The sequence below is a fragment of the Bos taurus genome, chromosome 21 (genome assembly GCF_002263795.3).
Source record: "Bos taurus isolate L1 Dominette 01449 registration number 42190680 breed Hereford chromosome 21, ARS-UCD2.0, whole genome shotgun sequence".
Lineage (NCBI taxonomy): Eukaryota > Metazoa > Chordata > Mammalia > Artiodactyla > Bovidae > Bos > Bos taurus.
The window spans coordinates 29,086,872-29,105,906 of NC_037348.1; the positions used below are offsets into that span (position 1 = coordinate 29,086,872).

Consider the following 19,035-nt stretch of genomic DNA (forward strand, 5'->3'; position numbering starts at 1 on the left):
TGGGGGTCTGGTTTCCACGTGTGACTTTGGGGAAGGGACACAGCTGGCGACCACAGCTGTGTTCTCTGTCTTTGAGTCTGACTCTTCCGGGCTTTCAAATGAGTGGAGTCACAGAGTGTTTGTCCGTCACTCAGCACAGTGTCTTCCAGGTTTGCCCATGTCACAGCAGATGTCCAGATGTCTTCCTTTTTCAGGCCGTCCTTAATAGGAGTCAAGAGGCTCCTTCCTGTCTCTCCCTTTTTCAAGCTCACAGCCTCCTGCCTTCATAGGGGCACAGGGAGCTGGTGGGCGCAAACCTCAAGCCTGCACTACACCCCAGATCACACTTTAGGTCAATACAGCTGCCCTCTGTCAAGGGGGTTCGTGAGTGGTGATGCTTTATCTGCTTCAAGCCACATAAAAACCCCAAAATTGCCATGTGTTGGATGGGTCCACTTTACATACGGTCATAGAATCAAACAGGTTTTAGTTTAAACATCAACAGTGGCTCCCAGCAACAACCTGTGGCTTTGAAAGAGTCATTTGCTGCAGATGAGATTGTAAGAAGTTGTGTTTGGGTTGCTGAGTCCATCTAATTATGTGTGTTTTGTTTGTTGATTCACATCAGGAGAAAAAGCATAAAACTCAAATGCTACCCATTTTACAAAGAAACAGGTATGTTTGATTTTCAAGCCAAAATTTTAACTTCTGTGTCCTGGGGCTCATTTTAAAATACTAAATAGTTACTTGTGTGGAAAGTTGCATTCACATACTTAGTGATTCATTGTTTTATATTTTCTTTCCTCCCTTTTTGGAAACATGCAAGGAATTTTGTTAGCTGAGGATATATAGAAAACAAACCCTGTTTTGTGCCACTCGTTCCATTAAACCTGGCCTGTGGACTCACGAACTCCCTGATCGCTATCTCCTCATCATTGTAGCCCATCCTCAGAATTTTACAGATGGCAGGCATCACTGGACACAGCGTCCACTTAGAGCGTGTAAGTGCAAGGATTGGTCAAGGGAGGAAGGAGCTGTAACGGGCATGCTGCCAGCCTCAGCTGAGGGGCTTTGGAGGCTCCAGGGCCAAGACCGCTGCTCATGTGTGCAGTGTCTTCCTGGCAAAGCCAGGTCGCCCAGGAGAGGAGAGAAGCTCTCCGGCAGGAGGCTAGCAGGCAGCACATGACAAGATGAAGGAAGAGCCTAGTGTGCGAGAACAGCCCCGAGGGTCAGCCGGGAGTTCAGGGCCATTTTGGAATGTCACATCAGTCCCTTCTTCATGAGAAACCATGTCCAACACCATTTCTTAGATATGTTTCCATACAACTGTGAGTGCGACTTTATTTCTATCATCAGAAACGAGGTGGGTTTCCCCCTAGGAAAATAGTTTCTCACAGCCTCCCTTTCTGGACCCTCTGTCGTCAGCACTGAAGCCCAGGCTTCCTGGTGCCTTATGCTGAGCTTCCAGGGCGAGGGGAGGCATTCTGCATCTTTGTGGGCCCCACGGTCATGAGCAGCTGCTGCTGCTGCTGTGAAGTCACTTCAGTAGTGTCCAATTCTGTGCGATCCCATAGATGGCAGCCCACCAGGCTCCGCCATCCCTGGGATTCTCCAGGCAAGAACACTGGAGTGGGTTGCCATTTCCTTCTCCAGTGCTTGAAAGTGAAAAGTGAAAGGGAAATCGCTTAGTCATGTCCGACTTGTAGTGACCCCATGGACTGCAGCCTACCAGGCTCCTCCGTCCATGGGATTTTCCAGGCAAGAATACTGGAGTGGGTTGACATTGCCTTCTCCAGTCATGAGCAGGGACCAGCCCAAACAAGCAAGGATGAGCTGTGGCCACATCTGCCATCTGGACTGCAGAGCCTGTGCCCGGTCTTTCTGTCAGGGGGAGGAGTCTGCGCCCAACCTCACTGCCGGAGGGTGTGGTCTGTGCTCCCTCTCCACCAGAGGGCGTGGTCTGCCCCCTCTCCACCAGAGGATGTGGTCTATGCCTGGCCTCTCCACCAGGAGGTGCGGACTATGCCCCCTCTCCACCAGAGGGCATGGTCCGTGCCTGGCCTCTACGCCAGAGAGTGCGGCCTGTGGCCCCCTCTCTGCCAGAGGGCATGACCTTTGTCCCCTCTCCACCAGAGGGCATGGTCTGTGCCTGACCTCTCCTCCAGGGGGCGTGACCTGTCCCTAAACTCTCCAGCAGGGGTCATGTCCTGCACCTGGCCTCTCTGTCAGAGGTGTGGTCTATACCCACCTGTCTGCCAGAGGACGTGGCCCTGGGCATCTGGGGCCGCAGGTCCTCCTCTGACAGTGAGGCTGGCTGTGGTCCTCAGGTGGGGCCGTGGATGAGGGGATGGCAGGTCAGTTTGTGCCAAGGAAAATCTGGAAACTGGACCAATGGAAGCAGTTGCGATGAGGCAGCCAGGAGGCCAATATCTGGCCAGGGACAAGCACAGTGGAGAGAATGTGGTGAAGTCAGAGGAGGCCAGGGCTAGGACCGGGGAGTGAGAGCCCCCAGGGAGGAGGACACACCCCCCCAGGACCCAAGCTACAGATGAATGTCTCGCAGGTAAAGAGGGGACATTTGTTGGGAAAGTAAAACAGTGCAGCTACTGTTAAAAAACTGTAATGGCTCTTCAAAAAAATTAAAGAATTACCATGTGATCCAACAATTACACTTGTGGGTGTGCACCCACAGGGATCAAAGCAGGGGCTCAAATAAATGGTTTTATGGCCATGTTGTAGCATCGTTACTCAATAGCAAAAGGTGGAAGTGCCTCAGGCATCCATCAATAGGTTAGTGTGGTCTGTGCAGCCACAGAGAAGGAAGGAGACCTGACCCCTGCAGCAGCAAGGGCATCACACTGCATGAACTGAGTCAGTCACAGAGGGTCAAATCCCACATGACTCCACTCATGTAAGGCACCTGGAGTCCTCGGATTCACAGATGGAAGGTGGTGGGAGTAGGGGCCAGGGATGGGAGGAGGAAGGGGGGTTAGTGCTTGATGGGTGTAGAGGTTCGGTGGCTTAAGATGATCAAGCTCTGGAGGTGAACGGTGGTGATGACTGCACAGCACAGGGAATGTATTTAATGGCACTGACTGTATGTCTAAGAACCATTAAGATGGTGCATTTCACGTTATATATGTTTTCAAACACACAAAGAGCAGGCAGTTGGAAGGATGTTTGTGAGGACTGGTCAGGCAGGTGCTGTTGAGGAGGAGACGTCGAAGACTGGGTCTGCTCTTGTCGGTGACGCAGTCCTAGCACTGTGGACAGAGGGGTCTTGAGAGCTTGTGTTGAGAAGTGTTGAAAAGGCAGGCAAGGATATCTTATCTGCATTTTTTGTAGTAGGCAAGTGTTCTTTAACAAAGTGCCTGTACTCCACACCAGAATGCATATATCGTAAAGGTAGAGTATCTAGAATCTCAAATTCTAATGTGTGGCCAGTAGTCCTGGGAGTGGGGTATGGACAGGAAATGGCTGGCGTGCCCCAGTACACAGAGCACTCCCTCACGGGGTGCAGACCAGCCCAGGTTTTCCCACCACATGCTAACACACAGTGCCGTCATCTCATGGATTCAGGGGGATTGTGGCCCAAGGCTGGACTTCCCCAGGTGTCAGGTCACCTGCTGCACCGTCTTATCTCAGGCTTCGAGGATCAAAATTGATTCTTGACCGAGAGGGTGTGACATCTACCCTTGCCAAGTGGTAGTGTCTTGGGGCCTCCTCAAGTACAGGAGCGAGGCCAGCCCCCAATGCCCCGCCTCCGATGGACCTGGCGGTCGGCATTGCTAACTGATGTGAGTGCAGCTGTCTGTCCTTGTGTCATTGCAGCAGCCAGCTGACCTGGAGGGACGTCCAGCACTTGCTGGTGAAGACGTCCAGGCCGGCCCACCTCAAAGCAAACGACTGGAAGGTGAACGGTGCCGGTCATAAAGGTGCGGCCGAGACTCGGGGGCTGGGCAGGGCCAGGTGCCATCCGGGCAGAGCCTGTGGGTGACCTTCCAGAGCCTGTATGGGGGAACATGGATTTCTCACCAAAAAAACCCCCAGACAACAGTAATTGTGTGTGACAAGAATGAGGAGTGCGAACTTAGTAGTTTAAGCAGAGTACCTACAGTCACTTGAGTATTGGGCTCCCTAAACCTCATGACCTTTGCCATGTCAGGGGCCCCAGTACCGATACTGACTTCATGGTTCTCTTTAAATTTTTGCCTATTTTTTTTTTACACAAAGGAATATATTCTAAAAGAAAACTGCATTACATCTAGTCAGTCATGTGTGTGTGTTATTAGCTCAGTCGTGTCCCACTCTTTGTGACCCCATGGACTGTGCTCCACTGGACTCCTCTGTCCATGGAATTCTCCAGGCAAGAATACTGGAGTGGGTTGTTATTCCCTTCTCCAGGGGATCTTCCCGACCCAGGGATCAAACCCAGGTCTCTTGTATTGCAGACAGATTCTTTACCACCTGAGCCACCAGGGAAGCCCCCCAGTCATTCATGAGCTTGATGCCAATCATAATAAATGAAGTTTGCTTACATGCCACCTGAGGGCAACTTGCACTGTTAGCCCTGAGTAGCTTTCCCTAAGTTTCCACATCTGTGCAGTGAAGACACTGAGACGGTTATGTGAATTCCTTTCTAACTGTAGAACTTCTGTCAGCAAGTCCTTGTGTTTTAAAAGGGCTGTCTGCCATCACAGCTTGGGGCTGACCCAGGTACCGTGAGCTCAGCCCATGGTCGGGCTTGCAGCCAGGTATGTGAAGGCCTCTTGAGCAGGTGGTGATAGGAGTATGCTCCTGGATTTGTCTGTCTTGCTTGTTACCAGAGACACTTGAAAATGATTTACATTTAGCCATGGTATATTAAGGAGAACATTTTCCCTTTTTTAGGGTCAGATCCAACTATTTTGACACCAAGCCTGACATTCCTCTCTGTAAAATATAGGTCAAGCATTGTCACCCCAAGTTCCAAGAGACATTCCTTTAATGAGGAGGTTGGCTGGACCTGATGCATCCTTGTCTTACAGGGATGTTGGTGGTGATGGTTCACTGTAACAGGAGCTGACCTACATTTCAGTTTTGGCCTAATTAGTAGGAACAGGGGTTGTATCTAGTTTTTAACCTTGCCTCCTAACTCTGAAACTCCCCTGCATGGCCAGATTAAACACTGACTCAGGCCAGCCTGTGTACTGGACAATGCTACTTTCCCCGGACGCCCTGGAAATTCCACAGGAAAAGCAAATGGAAAAAGAGAAGAGCGGAGCCTTGTTTGATTGTCTACTGCACGCATGTTTGCGTGAGCCACAGCATCTTGGGTCTTGTTTTTCTCATCTGGTTCAAGACTCAGGGAGCACAGTTCAGTTCAATCGCTCAGTCATATCTGACTCTTTGCAACCCATGGACTGCAGTACTCCAGGCTTCCCTGTCCATCACCAACTCCCAGAGCTTGCTCAAACTCATGCCCATCAAGTTGATGCCATCCAGCCATCTCATCCTCTGTTGTCCCCTTCTCCTCCTGCCCTCAGTCTTTCCCAGCATCAGGGTCTTTTCCAGTGAGACAGTTCTTCCCATCAGGTGGCCAAAGTATTGGAGTTTCAGCTTCAGCATCAGTCCTTCCAATGAATTCAGGACTGATTTCCTTTCGGATGGACTGGTTTGATCTCCTTGCAGTCCAAGGGGCTCTTTTGGGAGCACAGATGCCAAGAATTCCCTTTAATCTAAAGAAACTGGTCCTCATCTAACAGAAAGAAAGTTCTAGGCCCTCCCAGCATTTCTTTCACTTTGCACCCAGACGGGACACATTTTCTGGCCCTCACTCCTGGTCTGAAAGAGTTCTGTCCAGAGAGTAAGGCTGCCGGGACCCTGGTGCATCCTTGTGGGGGCAGGGGCTGCAGCCAGGGCACTCTGGAGCTGGCTGTGGCCCCTGCAGCTATGAGGGGACAGAGGCAGCCATCCCTGGGCATAGGGGGGCTGGGTCTGAAGGCCCTGTCTTTTCAGTTAGCCACCTCTATGGATTTGGCCTGGTGGATGCAGATGCCCTGGTCGTGGAGGCCAAGAAATGGATGGCAGTGCCCCCGCAGCACACCTGTGTCGCCATCACTGACAAGAGACCCAGGTGAGCTCGGCTCCTGCACGTACACTGGGCCCTGCTGGTGGGCATTTGGGGGGTGGGGGTGGGGGTAGATGTTCACACGTGCATTCCTGTGCTTGTCGATGGGGACACATGTGCGTGCGCCAGTGTGTGTGTGTGTATGTGTGTACGTGTGTGTGTATACTTTCATGCATACACGTGTGTGCATGTGTGTGCGCACACTTGTGGTGCATCTGGATATGTGTCTGCCTTTTTTTCCTGTGGATTATGAGACAGGTAGAGGAATCGCTTCTCACTCCAGAACTGTTTCGAGGCCTTTCACTGTTGATGTCGTTCCCTTTTATCTGTTGCTCCCTCAGCCTGAGCCCCTAACGAGGACTGGAAATTCTTAGCGTGTATTTAGCGGAGCTCCCAGAGGAGGGCACTGCCCTGCCAGCGGGGGTGACGGGCAGCAATGGCACCTGCCCCAGGGTCCAGGATGGCAGCCCTGCTGCTCCTCTGTTGCAGGCAGGGTCTGGTGTCTAGGGAACACCAGTGTGTCGCTGTGTTTGGGCTCCGATGACTGGAAGGTTTAAGCGCTGGGGTTTAACCTGCCTTGAACCATGTTTCGCAGAGTCCTGACTTCACCTTCCTGCCAAGGTTGAGCACTGCCCTTTGTGTAAGTTATTCTCAGTCAGTTGCATTTGTTCATTAAAATTTTTGTTTTAAAATTTTCAGCTGTCAAGTAATCAAAATGGCAAGAACCCTGTTCCATTAGGCTCAGATGATCCTCCTGAATTCTGCGTTGCCACTGTCCCTTTTACCCTTTTTTAGAGTGTTTCTCTAGGCCTTAAAATCTGATGAAGAATGGAAGAATGAGATGCATTCTTTTCTAGCATTTATAACCTTTGGAAAATGTGTGTTTTTTAAAAAAATGATGAGGTGATTGCTTTGTCAACAAATATAGATCACTCTCTGAGGTCGCCTTTTCCTTGAAGGCATCCACTTCTTATAATATGCCCTTTTGCGATAAAATTTTCAGAGAAGTACTTTTTGTTGATGCCTTGTGTGCAGTAGGAATTCAGAAAGTATTTGTTGGATGAATACCACACAGTGGGAGCTTTGGAAAAATTACATTTCCCTCCTGATGCTGATGGTGAAGACTGACTGTCAGCTCGTCCCTCCAGGCCTGACCAGCTGGTCGGCCAGCAGATAGATCTCACTCTTGACGCTGGAAGGCATCGCTTTCTCTGGGGAGCCTTAGACTGTCCTATTCAGAAGAAAGTAGAAGGTTCCCTGAGCCTGAGGAGGCCTGTCGCATTCTTCCACATGGTTGGTTGGGAGATGCCTAGCTCACAGGTCCTCAGGCTCCAGGTTACGTGACGCCTGCCCGGGGCTGCGTCCGGGCTGCAGCCCTTCCCTCCCACTGGCCTCCCCGTCGGGCGGCTCCTGAATGAAGCATTCTTCTCCTGCCAGAAATAGTTTTAAGATGGGAGAGTGGTGCCTCGGTGGCGCAGGGTTGTTTTTATTTTTATTTTATTTTGTTTTTTAAGTGCTGGTCCATGGAGTCTAGACAGCACGGGTGGAGGGGCGCAGCCGTCACACACAGTGTGACATTGTTTCTGTCCTTTGAGGAGGGAAAGGCCACATACTCCAGCGGACAGGAGAGTCGCATATGTCTCTAAGGGAAAATCGTCTTTGCGTTCAGCAGCCTTAGCCTCGCAGGACTAGTCAGCCAACCAGCTGTCCGACACCACAGACTCAACTACAGGTTCGGTTGTCCCCAGGGACATGAGGGCCAGGACACAGACACACAGGCCACCAGGCGGGTGCTCCGCATGGAATCACATGCCCGCTTTGACCTGTGGTCACAGCCTGCCTGCCGGGGTCACTTGAGCCACATGCTCGGTGCCCCCTGTGCTTATGGCCGGTTTCCTTTGTCGGGTTCTTGTGTAGCTTTGACTAAGCTGCTCGGATGGTTTGGCTTAAAGATGAAAAGGAAGTCTTCCCACACACCTGCTTCTCCTCCCCTGCTTCTCCTTGCTCCCTCTCCACGGATGCTTCTTGGTCCAGGGGTCCCCCAGGATGGCTGTTCATTCTCTCAGCCTCTTTCTGGTTTCTTCTCATGGTGGAATCCAGGAATGCTGTGAGTGTCCTAGACCCAGCTTTAGTGCTTCCTGTGGAGAGCAGAGAGAGAGAGAGAAGAGAGAGACAGAGAGAAAAGGAGAGGGAGACAGGGAGGGAGAGAGAGACAGCGAGGGGGAAGAGGGGGCCTCCTTGGGCATCTTGTGCAGACCTTTGTACCCACATGGGACTCATTTCCCTGCCCTCCCTCCTGAGTGGAAGGACGAGTCTACCCCAGTGTGAACTTCAGAGAACCTTGTTCACTGGGATTAAGTGCAGGCGTCCTGGTAAGTCTGCAGTGATGTCGGTGAGGTCGTGTGGGGTTGTGGGCCAGAGGCTTGGGTGTCCCTGGTCATGTGCAGGGCAGGAATGAAGAGTACCAACACCTCTCCACCCTCCTTCCCCCCACAGTCCTCCCTGGGGTATGTCCTGTCCAGGGAGATGGTCCCCCTGACCGTGACCAGAGGAGTCCCGGGACTACCCTCTCTGCAGATCCAGCCTGTGCTCAGACATGGGTGTCATACCCACTGTGCCCTGGAGGACTGCTTAGGCCCCGCTGGTGTCCCTCTGCTGGCAGGCTCCAGCGCCACCCCGAACCTGAGTCAGGCTCGGGCCAGAGGGGCAGAGGGCCAGCAGCACAGCAGAGAGGTGGTGATGGGGAGAGGGGGCAGGCTGCCATCAGGGACTGTCGGGGGAGCGGTCAGTCATTCTCTGCAGAAAGGCCATGCTGACCTCCTTGTCTGGACGCTGTGTATCCAGGGTCTGGCAGTGGAGGGACGGCAGCCTGTGCCTGTCGGCATCCCTGAAGTTCATGGAGTAGGCGGTGGAGCCACCAGGAGAGGCCGGGAGAGAGGCGCCCTTGGGAGTGGGGTGGTGAGGAAGGAGAGGGGCCAGGCACCCCCTGCTCACCAGGGGCCAGCCCTCCCCGCACCCCTCAGAGGCCAGCCCTTCCCCAACTCCTATTCGCAAACACTGATCTCCAGATCTCCCTGGGCCACCTGATTATAGCCTTCACCCACCCTACCCCGGAGCAGCCCCCGGCACCCACAGAACAGGCATCAGGGCCAAGCATGGCCGGGTGGCTGTCAGCGAGTGTGGAGTCTTGGCCCAGCAGGAGGGCAAGTCCCTTGACCTCACCGGGCACATTCATGTTTGAGAATGACTTGTCCAGGCCATAGAGGTGACACTGTGCAAGCATGAGTGGAGGCCCAGCCTCTGTTGTAACGTGCAGGCACACAAGGATGGCATTCTTGACTGGTTTTGGGTACAAATGGTTTAAACCTCCTTAGAAGTTTCTGTCCACTAATGGAAAGTAAATAGGGTCATGACCAGTGCCATCTACCTGTGCAAAATTATTTTAAAGTCTAGGGGTGTCAGATAGAAAAGGGTGAAATGACACTTCTATAACCTTTCTGAAAGTGAAAATCAACCTTAATATAACTCCCGTGAATGAAAAAGAGTCCCAGCTTTTAAAAATCTTATCTGACCCATAGGGTTTTCTAGCTAGCATGTCCCTACATCTTTAAAGACCCAGCTACAGTTGGACAGTTGATGACATCTGTGCCTCCCAACTCCATGCTGAAAGACAGCCAAGCAAGAGGAGTTGACCTGCTCGTCTTCGGTCTCAGCAGGTTTGGAAGGTTACCATCCAGACAGTGTGTAGTTTAGTGTGGCTCGTCTTTTATTAAAGAACTCACCCAGAATAGACCCTTTCCTGTCGCGGGTGGTGCGGAGTTGGCTCGTTGGTCTCTGAGAGCCGAAAATTGAGAGCTTCTTCGCGCCGCGGAGACTGCACCCGGCGGCTCGGCAGCCGTCACCATGCCACAAAATGAATATATTGAGTTACACCGTAAGCGCTATGGATATCGTTTGGATTACCATGAGAAAAAGAGAAAGAAGGAAGGTCGAGAGGCTCATGAACGTTCAAAGAAGGCAAAAAAGATGATTGGTCTGAAAGCGAAGCTCTACCATAAACAGCGCCATGCTGAGAAAATACAAATGAAAAAGACTATTAAGATGCATGAAAAGAGAAACACCAAACAGAAGAATGATGAAAAAACTCCACAAGGAGCAGTACCTGCATATCTACTGGACCGTGAGGGACAGTCTCGAGCTAAAGTACTTTCCAATATGATTAAACAGAAACGAAAAGAGAAAGCGGGAAAATGGGAGGTCCCTCTGCCTAAAGTTCGTGCCCAGGGAGAAACAGAAGTATTAAAAGTTATTCGAACAGGAAAGAGAAAGAAGAAAGCCTGGAAGAGGATGGTTACTAAAGTCTGTTTTGTTGGAGATGGCTTTACTCGAAAACCACCTAAATATGAAAGATTCATTAGGCCAATGGGATTACGTTTCAAGAAGGCTCATGTAACACATCCTGAACTGAAAGCCACCTTTTGCTTGCCAATACTTGGTGTAAAGAAGAATCCCTCATCCCCACTATATACAACTTTGGGCGTTATTACCAAAGGAACCGTCATTGAGGTGAACGTGAGCGAGTTGGGCCTTGTAACACAAGGAGGCAAAGTCATCTGGGGAAAATATGCCCAGGTTACCAATAATCCTGAAAATGATGGATGCATAAATGCAGTCTTACTGGTTTGACAGCAGTTACATGCAAATAACTCCTTATAATTACTGAAGACTACACACCAATTGGGAAACCGTTACTCTGATATTTCTGAATACTACCAACCAAACCACCATGCAAAGATACTTCAAAACTAAAAGCTTTGACTCAGGGTTATCTCCAAAGCAGAACATCTATTTCTAGATGTTCAAGAATTAACTGTGCATTAACCACATGCTGTTTACTCTTCTGGTGTCTCGTTAAACCAGACCACATGTGATGGTCTTTTTATAACAGTTCTGCTTATAAATATGTAGTGGGTTGATGGGTGATGATTATCAGGAGCTTACTGTGTGCCAGCCTTTGTTCTAAGCACTGTGTGTATGGATTCACTCATTCAAAACCCCCAACACGGGTGTGAGGTTTGGAAATTATCATTATTTTTTTTTTAATTTGGCTGCAGCCTCATTGCTGCGCAGGCTTTTGTCTGGTTGTGGTACATGGGCTTCTCATTGCAGTGGCTTCTCTTGTTGCAGAACACGGGCTCCAGAGCACAAGCTCCTTAGTTGTGGCGCACAGGGTTAGTTGCTCCACAGCTTGTGGCATCTTCCCAGATCAGGGTTGAACCCGTGCTCCCTGCAGTAGAAGCATGGAGTGCTAACCAGTGGAATGCCAGGGAAGTCCAATGCTCCCTGCTTCTGAGATGAATATTGGAACTTGAATGATACAGTTGTCCTTGTTGTTCTAGGAAGTCACCATAGACACTGGAGAGATACAGGCAAGGTTCCCAGGGGTTCTGAAACACTCTGGGCCAGGATGCAGGTCTGGGCTTGAAACTAAGCTGGGGAGGGGTCTTCCAGGTGGGAGTGCAAAGTGAGGCAGACTTGGGAGATGTTACAGGTTCAGTTCCAGGTCACTGCAATAAAACAAGTCACATGAACTTTTTGGTTTCCCGATGCATGCAGAAGTTACGTTTCTAAAACACTGTAGTCTGTTGTGTGCAATAGCACTGTGTCTAAGAGGACAATGTACCTACCTTAGTAAGAAGTACTTTACTGCTAAAAAGAAAAAAAAGAAGGACTTTTACTGCTAAAAAAAAAAAAAAGGACTCACCATCATCTGAGCCTTCAGTGAGTTGTAATCTTTTTACAACTGTACATCAAACATCACCAGAACTTTATTAAAAGTGTGAAACCTTCAAAGATCATTGAAGAGTTTGAAATATTGTGAGAATTGCCAAAATGTGACAGAGATACACGAAGTGACCAAATGCTTTTGGAAAGGTGTGGCTGACAGACTTGGCTGCCGCAGGGTTACCACAATTTGTAAAGCACGGCAGTGGAGGGAGGTCCCTGTGCTGACTGCCGCGGCCCCCCAAGCAGAGCGGAGGGGGCGGGGGGCACCCATGCTGCCCAGCTTCTCCTGCTCTTCCCCAACACTTGGTTTACTCGAAAACAGTTCTGCCTCTGGTTCTGAACGTCACTTGGATGCCCTAAGATTATAAGCACTGTGACTAGGTGAGTGTCTTGAATTTAGTAAATTGGGAACTTGTCCCTACAGATATACGAGCAATTAGATGGTGTCATGTGCTAGAGAAAGCTGAATGCAAGATCTAGGAAGTGGCTATGAGCCTTCAGGCTGGTCGCTGTTCCCCACCTTCCCTGAGAGGGTTGCTGCTGAGGGGCGTAGGATGAAGGAACACCTGGAGGGTCCAGCATTGAGTCTGGCACAGCTCAGCAGGAAGTGACACATCTCTGTCCCCAGAGCCCTTTTCCAGGAGGGCAGCTCCCACAGCTTGAATATCACTGGGTCTGAAGGGACCTCTGAAGTCCTCAGGCTCTCTGGGGTCCTGGAGAGATGGCTTTGTGCACAGATGACAGTTTCAGAGTTTAGTAGCAGAAGAACATTCTGAGTCATCTTGGGAGCTTTACAATCTTTCTAGATCAGCTTTTGTGATTAATGTGTAGCTTACCTGTGTTTGTGTTTCTGTGCATGATTTGACTGAAACCCTGCAGCTTCTGTGCTCAGCCCAGCCAGTGTGTGTACCCTCAGGGAGGGCCAGCAGCTGGGGTCCCCAAGAGACGCTGCCAACCTCAGTGAGGACGCCACGTGTGCTCCCTAAAATGTGCTTTCCTCTTGGGGCATCAGCTCCAAGGCCAGGCTGGGGAGGCAGCTGTGGGGAGTGTGGGGCTCTTTACTTCTGTTCCTGTACCCTGAGGTCAGGCCCCTCATCACTGGTAGTGGGGTTTCCTGGGTGGGATGCATTTCTAGGGCAGAGTGATGGCTCCCCATCCCAGCTGGCAGATGGTTGAGGGTGGGAGCTTGGTTGTGACTTTTGTGTCTGTTTCACCCCTGTCTTGCTTTTTAGCTGAGGAGGGTGTAGGGTTGCTTAGTGAGTCTTCACAGGGGAGTGTCCACCGCCCCCTTCCCCAGCACCCACATTGCCTCCTCAATGCAGGAGGTAGGAATAGTTTACCTGAAGATGAGTGAATGCCCGTGGGGCTGGGCGGGGCTGCTGACCACCAAACACTGACAGTAAAACCTAGGAAAAGCACTGGGAGAAGTAAGCATCTCTGTCAGTTTACAACGTATACAAGTCATGTTTTCAAATATTTAGAGAGTCTCCAGAGGAATTACATCACTGTTTATAAGTGTTTTGATTGTTTTTTATGACTCAGGCCCTGTTGAGCCAAGCGATTTAATTCCGGAGACACTGAGCCCACACGGGAGCTCCCTCTGGGGGAAGCCCCCTCCCCAGAGGGAAGTCGGGCATAGTGGAAACAGCGCTCCCCGCAGTAGACTGAGTGCTGGCCCAGCGTCGCAGAGTTACTCCTGTGCTGCTGGGCAGAGCGTGGCCTTTCTTAAGCTCACAGGCCGTCAGAGTGAGCTGTGCAGGTGCAGCACTGGCGGGTGGCCTGGCCCGGCTCTGCAGCAGTGTTAGGGGAAGGCTTGTCTGCTCCATCTGGGGAGTCCTGAGGGATCAGGGTATGGTGCCTATCCCCAGAGACCACCCCAGATGGTAAACACCCTTGGGTTTGTTCAGAGCACAAACTCCCTTGTGGGGTGGGGGGGCGGCCAGCGTTCCATCAGGACCGTCCAGAGCAGACTTCCTGTCCAGCCTCCATGAAGAGTCCTCTGGTCCAGTCACCGTGACCTCCACCAGTGACCCCAGGTCCCTTGTCCCTCTCCTACTTCCTGGCTTCTTGAATGTGATTGTGGGTCCATGTAGACATCTGTGTCGGACAAGGTGGCTCAGGTGGACGCAGAGGACTCGGAGCCTCACATGTGTCCATGTGTCCCAGCTCTGCCCCTCCACAGCTCTGTGACCTCTCTGGGTTAAATGGGTCGGTCCTTGTCAGTATGCAGGCCAGGGGCCAGTGCCCGGCATGTAGTCAGCTCAGAAAGTGTTTGCTGTTGTTAGCATTCGGCATCATGACCTGTATCCTCAAGGCCAGTCTTTGAGACAGAGTGATGGGGTTTTAAAGCCTCTCATACCCCAGGATGCTCAGGAGACTAGCTGGCCACACTGAGGGGGCCGAATTCTGGGTGTGCAGGCTGAGTCTGCGCAGGAAGACACTAAGTCTCTCTGAGCAAATCCCAGAATGATCAACCCTTTCAGGGCAGGTGATGTGACTCTGACAAGCGTGTCTAAGAGGGAGACACAAGGGGCTTTGGCTGGGAGGCCTGTCCTGTCCCCTGGTGCACAACTTAGGGGTTTGGAGCCCCACACTAAGCCCACCCCCACCCCTGGCAGGAGCATCCCGGTGGTGCAGACGCTGTGGACCACCGCCCTGACCACTGCCTGTGCCGACCACTCAGACCAGCACGTGGGCTTCCTGGAGCACGTGGTGGCCCGCATCTCTATCTCCCACCCGCGCCGTGGCGACCTGCAGATCCACCTGACATCCCCCTCTGGGACCAGGTCTCAGCTGCTGGCGAAGAGGTGAGTCCAGGTGGGCAGGGGCCGGGGGCTAGGGGATGGGGTCCAGAGGGGTGGCTGGGTGAGAGGTAGGTAGGGGCTGGGCGCAGCTCAGTGTCACAGGACTCTGCAAGGTGCCAGCATATTGGGGGCTCTGGAGACACACACATGCAGCCCCCCAAACCTGAGAAATAGCCTCCTGCAGCCTAGCCTTCAGACATCCAGAACCTTTTCCACTTTTTCTATCACTACGGGCAGTGGTAGAGGCCGTGGCTGTCTGGTGGAGAGATGCGTGGCCCTGCTGGGCTCCCCCTCGTAGCACAAGGGTGACAGTGGTGTCTCCCTCTGGAGGGGGCCTGGGCCACCTTCTGCACTTGGGGACTGGTGTGGGCACAAGCATTTGAGGATGCCAGCCAGCAAGCTGCAGCTTTGTGCTATTTTGCAACCAGAGTTGTTGTTAGAACTTTTAGACGTTTCCTTTAAAAATCCACAAGTCTAGTCTTCTTGAGAAATTGGAATCTGTCCAATTTTGTCCAGGCTTGCATGCTATGGGCAGACACTCACTAGAGCGGTCAGCGCCTGTCTCTGCGTCAGCTGAGGCTGGACGGGGCTGCTCATCTCCCGGCCCTCTTGAGGTCACTTCTTGGGCATGGGCTGTGGGACCGAGAGACCAGAGCTTGCAGCCTGCTCCTCCATGGGCCAGCAGGCGCGGGGGGCTGCTACTGCTTCTTGGCTCTCGAGGCGTCCTGAGGTTCCTCCATCTCAGCTAGCAGAGTTATGAGGACTAGATGTGATGACCCAATGGAAGTGTTGGCCTATGCTCTGTGCTCCTCCCCTCCTGACTCCCACTCCTTGCTCAGGCCCAGGGTGGGAACCCCAAAACGAGAGGGCTATGAACCTGGACTCACCTGGTTCCTAGCTGCCCATGCCCTGGGTCACACTGAGCCCAGGCTGTCATCTGAGTCTTGGGAGTTGGGTCTTTCCAGGGCAGGCTGTCGGAGAAGGCAATGGCACCCCAAAATCCCATGGACGGAGGAGCCTGGTAGGCTACAGTCCATGGAGTCGCTAGAGTCGGACACGACTGAGCGACTTCACTTTCACTTTTCACTTTCATGCATTGGAGAAGGCAATGGCAACCCACTCCAGTGTTCTTGCCTGGAGAATCCCAGGGACGGGGGAGCCTGGTGGGCTTCCGTCTATGGGGTCGCACAGAGTCGGACACAACTGAAGCGACGCAGCAGCAGCAGCAGGGCAGGCTGTGGGATTACAGCAGGAGTCTTTGTTTCAGGATCCAGTCACTTTTTGACCTCTCAGCTAAGATCAAGTGTGGGATCAATCACCTACTTTATTTTTGATCTTGCTTAATTCAGCGGCTTTTTCGGGTTTCTAGGTTTCTTTTTGCTTTGAGTAAGCGGATATCTTATGTCCCTCAGTCCCAGAAAGAGCTTGTCTTTATTCCACATTCATTGGGGGTAATAAGTGAAGATCAGCCTTGACCTTGGTGGTTTCTTAGAAGAAAGTTTTCCCCTCCCCGCACTGTTTGTGTAGAGCATGCTCCCTTTGTAAACATTTCTGGACGGTGGACGTTTAGAGAATCCACAACTGGGAATTGAGTCTGACATCATATGAAACATCTGAGTTTCTGATGAACAGTAAAGAGCCCCTACACATTAGAGGTAGAGATAGACAGGTTGTGAAGGAAGAGTGAGATGAGGAGCCTGGAAACCTTTCTTCTCGGGGTCTGAGGGCTGGAGATAGAAGATGCCCATGAGCTGCTCCCTGTTTCTGCCTGAAGCAAGCTTGAGAAAGTGGACCCAGGCCGGAGGTCCAGCAGGAAGGCCCAAGGGGATCGGGCAGCTGTGGGGACCTGGAGCAGTGAAGCCAGTGCTCAGGGGTGTCTCATCTCCCCACGTGCAGCTGTGGGGACCTGGAGGGGTGAGGCCAGTGCTCAGGGTGTCTCATCTCCCCACGTGCAGCTGTGGGGACCTGGAGGGGTGAGGCCAGTGTTCAGGGTGTCTCATCTCCCCACATGCAGCTGTGGGGACCTGGAGGGGTGAGGCCAGTGCTCAGGGGTGTCTCATCTCCCCACGTGCAGCTGTGGGGACCTGGAGGGGTGAGGCCAGTGTTCAGGGTGTCTCATCTCCCCACATGCAGCTGTGGGGACCTGGAGGGGTAAGGCCAGTGCTCATGGTGTCTCCTCTCCCCACGTGCACCTGAGGGGACCTGCTAAGCCCTGGGGCCCAAGCGAGGGTATGTTCTCCCTGGGGCTGAGCAGTGGTTCACGTTCCTCATTCCTATCTTCTGGAGAACAATGCTGCTGTCAGACAACTTGAGCGTTTCCTTCACTCCACAAGACGGCATTTCGGAAGGGCCTTCTCCGTGACACCCTTGCGGCTTTGCAGGAAGGAATGATGTGGCCCTGCTGCCATCACTTTCCAGTGTCCAGGAACTGGGGTCACAGCTCTGTGGAACCCTCCTGGGGTGGAGCATAGGGGCGCTTGATGGTGATGGAGAGAACCCAGGACAGGAGAGGATATTTCAGTTCTGCCAGTCACTGGAGGGGGGCTTGCAGCAGATCCCTGGGCCTGAGTCTTCATGTGAGAGCTAGGATGGGGGAGGAGCCCACCACTGATGGAGCCCCATCTCATGCTGGGCGCCACCTGTGCCACTTGGCTGCCTTCCTCAGTGAGCGTTTGGGGACCCGCCGAGGTTGAGGGTGCAGGCACCTTGCCGGGTGGTGCTGCACAGCCAGGGTCTACCCACCATCCCTTCTGGGCCCCTCTGGACTGACCCCGCGACTCCGATTGCAGACTGCTGGATCATTCCAACGAAGGCTTTACAAACTGGGAGTTCATGACTGTGCACTGCTGGGGAGAGAAGGCCGAGGGGGAATGGACGCTGGAAATCCAAGACATGCCATCCCAGGTTCGCAACCGGGAGAAGCAAGGTCAGTGGCTCCTGGGATGGTCCCAGCACTTCCTGTGTTTCAGCCCTGTGGTTAGCCCTAGACTTGACTCAGCCACAGTACCTCAACCACTCTTTGCTTTTTCTTAGAGGTAAAGTTTACATAATATAAATTTCACAGCTTTAATCATTTTTAAGTGTACAGTTTAATGGATTTCAGTACATTCATGGTATTGTGCAGCTATCACAACATCTAATTCCAGAACTTGGTCATCATCCCATGTAGGAGTCCCTACATGTTCAACAGTCACCCCACTCCCCACACCTTGCAACCCTAGCAGCGCCTAACCTATGTTCTATGTCTGGACTTGCCGCTTTGGGACATTTCATATAAAGGGAATCACAGTGTTGGTGACCTTTTCTCACTGGCTTCTTCTGTGTAGCATCATGTTTCAGGGTTCATCAGTATTATAGCCAGCGTCAACACTTCATTCCTTAACTAACTACTCTCCCGTTGTATTGATGAACTGCATTTTGCTTATTCATTCATCACTTGATGGACAACTGGGGGTTTTTTCTCTCTTCATAACTACTAATAATATTATGAATATCCATGTACAAGTTTTTGTGTGGACGTGTGTTTTTAGTTCTCTGGGCTATGTACCTAGGAGTGGGATTCCTGGGCCATATGGTAAATCTGTATTTAACTTTTTGAGGAATTGCTGGGAAATTTGACAGTGGCCAGACAGTGGCCAGACAGTGCCTGTCATCAAGATAGGAGGATTTTAAGTTCCCTACCAGCACCCTCTTTTGTTATAACCATCCTAGTGAGTGAAAAGTAGCGTCTCACTGTGGTTTTGATTTGCATTTCCCTAATGATTAGTGATGTAGAGCATGTTTTCATGTGCTTATTGGCCACTTTATCCCTTCTTTGGGGGAAATGTCTGTTCAAGTCATTTGTCTACCTTTAAACTGGCTTGTTTGTCTTCTATCATCAAATTAGAGGAACTCTAAATATTCTGGACACTAGACCCTTACCGAGGAGAAGGCAATGGCAACCCATTCCAGTACTCTTGCCTGGAAAAATCCCATGGACGGAGGAGCCTGGTGGGCTGCAGTCCATGGGGTCGCTTCCAGTCGGGCACGACTGAGCGACTTCACTTTCACTTTTCACTTTCCTGCATTGGGGAAGGAAATGGCAGTCCACTCCAGTGTTCTTGCCTGGAGAATCCCAGGGATGGAGGAGCCTGGTGGGCTTCCGTCTATGGGGTCGCACAGAGTCAGACACGACTGAAGCGACTTAGCAGCAGCAGCAGCCCCTTACCGAACAATGAGATTTGCAAACCTTTTTCCCCAGTATGTGGGTGGTTTACTTTATTAATAGTACCCTTTGATGCAGCCATTTTTTATTTTGAGGAAATTCAATTTATTTTTTCTAGTTTTCCTTCACTTTTAATATCATGTTGAAACTAC

The 19,035-nt window shown here is 51.7% G+C and overlaps 1 protein-coding gene and 1 pseudogene across 4 annotated transcripts in view; both read left to right on the forward strand.

Annotated features, from left to right (window-relative positions):
* The window catches only part of PCSK6 (proprotein convertase subtilisin/kexin type 6), a 211,276-nt gene that overhangs the window by 154,486 nt on the left and 37,755 nt on the right, over positions 1-19,035 (forward strand). For all 4 annotated transcript variants that reach the window (XM_059879305.1, XM_024982014.2, XM_024982015.2 and 1 more), the window contains 4 exons: positions 3,811-3,914; positions 5,977-6,094; positions 14,494-14,682; positions 17,469-17,605. In XM_059879305.1, coding sequence (XP_059735288.1) covers positions 3,811-3,914; positions 5,977-6,094; positions 14,494-14,682; positions 17,469-17,605 — 548 coding nt within the window. The remainder of the gene's footprint in view (positions 1-3,810; positions 3,915-5,976; positions 6,095-14,493; positions 14,683-17,468; positions 17,606-19,035) is intronic.
* Positions 9,882-10,871, forward strand: LOC100300380 (ribosome biogenesis protein NSA2 homolog pseudogene; annotated as a pseudogene).